At 35.1% G+C, this 6,191-nt stretch overlaps 1 protein-coding gene across 5 annotated transcripts; it reads left to right on the plus strand.

Moving 5' to 3' along the window:
- Window positions 1–459: 459 nt before the first annotated feature.
- Window positions 460–5,696, plus strand: LOC11405878 (FBD-associated F-box protein At4g10400). Of its 5 annotated transcripts, none has more exons than XR_005643518.1 (6): window positions 460–1,256; window positions 1,341–1,764; window positions 1,862–2,011; window positions 2,207–2,495; window positions 4,552–4,703; window positions 5,129–5,696. XR_005643518.1 is itself a non-coding variant. In XM_039828836.1 (5 exons), exons 1-4 carry the CDS (start codon window positions 766–768, stop codon window positions 2,492–2,494), a joined length of 1,353 nt encoding a protein of 450 aa, XP_039684770.1. In that variant the 5' UTR covers window positions 460–765; the 3' UTR covers window position 2,495; window positions 4,552–5,690. The 5 variants fall into 5 exon arrangements, 1 of the variants encoding a protein (XP_039684770.1); XR_005643519.1 differs by having other exon boundaries at window positions 4,552–4,682; XR_005643520.1 differs by having other exon boundaries at window positions 4,552–4,654.
- Window positions 5,697–6,191: the final 495 nt, after the last annotated feature.

Genomic DNA, 6,191 nt, shown 5'->3' on the forward strand with positions numbered 1-6,191 from the left:
CTATTAACTTTCTAGCAGTTACATAGCAGCAACTGTACATACAACAAATTACTAATAACTGCCTTATGATATTAAGCTAACGAGGACATCATAATGTTGCTTTTTAGAATAAATAAATATACAATAGTCAGTTATAGACATGAATACTAATAACCAAGATCAATAATCAATTGAACATAATCACAATGGCTAATGCAGGAGGAGTCTCTCAGAGTTGATTTTGAATGAATTGTGTTGTCTTGAGTCATTCTTATTAATTTTCTGATGGATGCTAAACATAGGACTCAAATACAAAAGCATTTTCTCTGGCTCAAATTTATGTTTGAAAACCATCCAGATCCTCTCCATTTTAGAGAGAGTAAATGGCAATCTCTCTTTCCTTTCATATCCAACTGACACGTGTTTAATTGAAAATCAATGGCTCAGATCTAATAATAAACTTAAATTATTTTCAGAACCCATATCTATCTTCTCTCATCTTCGTAAAACACTTTTCCCTTCTTCTCTAGGAAACCCCATTTCTCTTCTTCTTCATGATATCGACCATAAAACATAGTTCCTTTCTTCTGCACAAGACTCACCAGACGACGGAGGTCGCTCAAGTGTCTTGTCCACTCTTTGTCGGTGCCGTAAAACTCCACCACGAGGTTCTTGATGGTGTTGTGATTGTTAAACGCGACGGCAGAAGAACAGGTTCGTGCTAAGCTACTAAAGTCATAGAGAAGGATTGGAGCTATAGATGTTGTTGGAGTTACCGTAACGGTGATGGCACCCAAGTCAATCTCAAAACGAAGACAGAAAGCATGTTTGGCGGCGGCGACGGGAGGCACCGACAGGTTGAGTGGTTTACCGGATTCTATATTGTGCCACATCCTTTCATTTCTCCCAACGAGAACCTCTGTGGCCACAATGAATCTTGTCTCTCGCAGGTGGCGCAATCTCTGGAAACATGCTCAGGTCTTCGACTTCGACTTCGATTGTGACGGTGTAAGTGCAGATTATGAAAGGTTTAGGTTTTTCGTTAACTCTGTGCTTGCCCTCCGCAAATCCCGCGACATTCAGAAGTTCCATCTCACTATCACTTCTGATTGTCAATTCATGAGCGACATTCAAAACAACTATGTTGAAATGTGGATCTGTGCCGCCACTGGGCCCCACCTTCAAGAACTATCTCTCATCATTCCATCATATGCTGATCAAATCGTAAAACTCTCTCCTTCTTTATTCATGAACTGCAGCAACCTCGTTTCCCTAAGGTATACAACTTGTTACAAACATATTTACTTACTTGGTGTTTTTAGAATTTCTAATGACATGCATGTCTTTTGAAAACATTGTAGTCTTGATGGTGCATTCGAGGTGGAGGTTAAACATTCTTCAGTTTATTTTCCATCACTCAAGAGGCTGAGACTTGGTGAACTCATTGTAGATTCAGAAGTTTCCTTTCTCTCTGGCTGCCCCATGCTGGAAACTCTAGAGATTGGCTTTTACTTAAATAACATACCTTTGACTGAAGTTACGAGGTTGAAATCCACCAATCACAATTTCACTTGGAGTTACTTTGAGTTTTATGTAAATTCCAGATTTATCAAATTGGGTATCGTTGGCAGCTTTCATAGTATGTTGGAGGCATTTCTTTATGTCTTTTCCTTGCATGAAAGTGAATGTTTCGACCCGATTCTTTACCTCTTTGGTGATTACAATGATTACAAAGATGATGGCGGCGATTATGTTCATCTAAAGATGTGTCACTCGACATTGAAGGTGGAGTTTTATTATTATGGTTTATATGTATTCAATTTCATATATGCAGTTTTGTACTGATATTGTTCCATTACTTGTTTTTATCATGTACAAGCAGTGGACACTTCATGCCCCTGTTCTAGATTATCCAGAATTTCGCCAATTAAATCATATAAAGTTCATTCTCCCTTGCTTCAACTCGAATCTTCTTGTCACTGTGCTCCATAAATGTGATATGCTTAAATTTCTCATAATTCAGAGCGACAAGGTTTGTTGACTTTTCAACTTTAATTGAATCAAATATTTGGTTTGTCTATGTATGTATGCATGTATTTATCTATATTTGTTGACTTTTAAACTTTAATTGAATCAAATATTTGGTTTGTCTATGTATGTATGCATGTATATATCTATATATACACAATCAAATATATTGAGTCACGGTGTCCCTTGTTGCTAATAGGAGGAACACTCACCGTTAAGAACATTGGAGCCACAGTCAATAACAGTTCCTGGATGTCTCAAATCCCACCTAACCTATATTCAGATAGAAGGATATCAAGGATGTGAAGATGAGTTGGCATTTGCTGAATATATTTTGCGGAATGGACTTGTTTTGGAGGCGATGCTTATTTATGTCGATGCTTCAATGGACCCAACAAATAAGTATTGTTCTGTCAAAAGATTACTTGAAATTCCCAGGGGCTCTGCCAAGTGCCAGATTAGATTTGACCCAGCCGTATCTTCTTAAGGTGAAAAGTCTGACTGTCTCTTTTTTATCTGTTTTACGGAATCAAAGTTGATTAATGCTAGCTTTAGTTGACAATTAGGCATGCCATGTATTTTTACAATATACATGTTACTATCCGCACATTTTCAACTATACTGTGGTTGAACTGCATAATTCCATAACCCCAATGTATCCACATTTTCTTTTATCTATTTTTTTCCCCTCATAAAAAAGCCTAATTTGGATTGGCTATTTATACTAAACTAAAATATTAGTCTTTCCCCTAAACAATGTTTCTTTTAGGATTTCATGCTTACTGAATTTTGCAATATTTACAAGGTTGAAGAAAGTGTCAACTTTTATATGCCTACAGAAGTTGATGGATATATTTCATGCCACTTATTGTAACTTAGTCATTTTTGCTTTGTACTCATGTGGTCATCATTGCTAACAAGTATTTGTTTATTTGGGGTATTTTGTGCTCGCTTTGACGGATCCACGTCATCTTTGTCCATGAAGCACTCTCTCTGTTATAATCTGATTCTACTGTGTGTTCTTGTCATTAATTGTCAGTGTTACTTAATCTGTGTTGTTTGGGGGGCATTAGTCTTTACTTTGATGAATCAATATCACCTCTATATTCATGAATTTTATTTATCTTCTAGAAAATCTAAAATAAGATAAAGTATTATCTTTTTATATTAATATTCAAGAAAATAGGCCACCTCTTTGTAGCATTTGCACTCAATTGAACTGTGACGTACAATATTACCTTGCACTTTTTTGTGAAACATGTGAAACTTTTGATGTTCATGAAGCAGTTAAGAGTTTCTTTCTCAACAACATCATTATTTCTTCTAATAGTTTCCATATGGGAGATTAGATTACATTATGATGTTTTTGTCATTGACCAAGTGTTACAGTGATAATCTTGAGTACATATTTTCTACATAAGAGAAGTATTAATTAGTTAATGTAAATTACATTTGTGAGGATTTTAGAGATTTTTCTCTAGTTTAAATACACAGTAATGGTTGCAATGTGTCTTGTAGAAATCTGTCAATTTAGCAGATTGATAGAAACAACACATATAACCTTTCCCCCTACCTTCTGTCACCCTCTGTTTGTTAATGTGTTGCATGCTTTCAAGCTATCACTGAACTGTTATTATCAATTGCTTAATATTGTAATCTTTCATTCCACGCTACTGTTTAATGGTTTGGCATGCTTATAATATTATTGGCAAATTTCTTCTATATGTTACGCAGCTATTTGGCTTATATGGTAAAAATAATCAATCAATTTTGATGTTAACAAATTCCTGCAAACCATGAGTACAAAGGTTACACAAGTAGATATTGCATTTAATATATAAGTAGTTTGAGATATACTGACATGGGTTTTGTGGCAGATTTGGATATTGTAATTTTCACTTTCATTGATTTAAAGTTGGTTGATCATATTGGGAAAAACTCAAGTCTGACAAGGATAATGATAATCCCTGAAATGAGTTTATAAAGAGTGGCACCCCTCATCTTACAACCTGGTTTTGTAAAGATGAGTTAGGCCCAATATAATAACCTAATATACTATCAAAGTCTATCAATCAAGGCCAATTACCACCAAGCCAATAATAGTGTTGGGTGTGAGGGGGGGGGGGGGGGGGGGGGGGAATCCTAGACCCTAGTCCCACATAGGATAACGTTAAAGCATGAAATGAACAAAACTCAATTTTTAGAGAAGCAACAAATGTTTGTTGTGTAAAGGTACTTTGGGTGGGTAACAGAAAAACAAATTGGCTCTAATAATCTGTTATGTCCTGCTACTGTTTTTGACTGTCATCTTCGTTTTGGTTATCTCGTGACTAAACGGATTCAAATGTTTATAAAATGCTGTGTTTTGATTTTTCGTACCTGGTTATGTCTTTGGATTGATATTGAACGAATTGCTGCTGATAAATTTGTGTCACATTGTACTTATAGCATGATATATTAGGCATTTCAAATTCTGATTATTTAAACTTCTTTATAATGAACTTTATGGGCTTCTAATAACTCTTTATGCTATATGTTTGGCAGTACGCATTTGCATTGCAATGGTTGGTTGGTTGCTGATGCTGGCAGAATAATGTTTGCTCAGATGCTTTCGGCTTCACTGAAAAGAAGACATTGGGAACTACTAGTATGTTCTCTGGTAGACAAATATCTAGGTTTAAGCATGGTGGATAAAGGTCATAGTTATTGATTATAGACTACAGTTAAATAATATGACTTCTCTGGTATCCAACTTACTTTTATATTTCTCTGCTTTAAATATGGATTTTCCTTTCGCTTGCTTACCGTGTTGACCGCGCTATAAATTCCACCATTTATGTGGCTTATATAGTAAGAATCTTTTGGCCTTTGAGAATATTGTGAATGCTACTGAAATTACCGCGCTACTGCATATTCTGATCATGTCTTTTTGATATTTTTACACTATAGGTATCCTTGTTCATAGTGGTCTCTTGATGTTTAATTTGGTTTTATAGGAAATAGAGTGGGGCCAGTGCAACATCCCCAAAATTGATGAGTTATTTACTTATACTTAATTCTTTGTTTATGTTTGAGCATTTCATAAAATTCATGTGAGTTATGTGATTGTGGCTATCTTCAGATTAATTGGGAGGGTGCACTAGTATCTATGTGTCAGTAATGTTTTGGAAATTGGATGCTCAAAGGAAGAGAAAGGGAAAACTTTAAGAAGAAAAGAGAAAAAGGAGGGATTGAAGGGTTTCCTTAGTCATATTCCTTGATAGTGTGCTTATGTTGTGATGTTCTGGTTATGTTTTATGGGCCGTAAGGTCAATGAAACTCCATCTTCTCTTCAATAAACCTCTAAAAGGGATCAATCATCACATCCAACTTAATACTCTTGCCTCATTTAGTCCTAGAAAGGGACATTGATTTGTTGTTTGAGATTGCATGCTGTGTAGCTATTGAGCTATAACAACTTGAAATTTACGTGTATCCTTTACTACACTATAATTGAAATCAACTAAAGATGTTACACTTAGGTGTGTCTTACAGATAACTAGGTGGGGTTGGGAAGGGAAGATGCATCTTTGAATAAAGTGTTGAATTTATCTGTGACATCCTATTTGTATACACCTTGGAGATTCATGTATTCGTTGGTACTGTCTGTGCTACATTGGACTCTAATAAAATAAATTCGTAAATCACCATTGTATATCTTTATTAGAAATTCAGAAGGACCCTCAGCATAACAAATATGTGCTGCGAAATGAATCTTTCTTCGTACACCCTATAATGAAGCTACTTTGCAAAACAGATTATAACAGAAAAACAGTTTTCCATTAACAAAGGTGATGTGGATGCGTCAAAGTGGATCACCAATGCCCAAAATAAACAAAGATTTGATGATTAGTAGCAATAATAACAGGATTACACAGCAGAGTATCACTGAGTTGCAATAAGTGGCATAAAATGTTTAAATTTTTCCTTCATTTTCAGTAAGCAAGTAAAGGTTATCATTTTCTTCAACCTAATAAATCTTGCAAATCTCAACTCTTGGAAAGCTTGAAATCCTAAAACAAATATAGTCTAATTAGAAACCTAGTTTAGTACTGAGGGTCAATCCAATTAAGCATTATAATGAGAAACTAATTAGATCAAATAAGAATTGGATACTATGAAGGTATGAAATTACATTTAGTTCA

Source organism: Medicago truncatula, chromosome 8 (genome assembly GCF_003473485.1).
Source record: "Medicago truncatula cultivar Jemalong A17 chromosome 8, MtrunA17r5.0-ANR, whole genome shotgun sequence".
NCBI lineage: Eukaryota > Viridiplantae > Streptophyta > Magnoliopsida > Fabales > Fabaceae > Medicago > Medicago truncatula.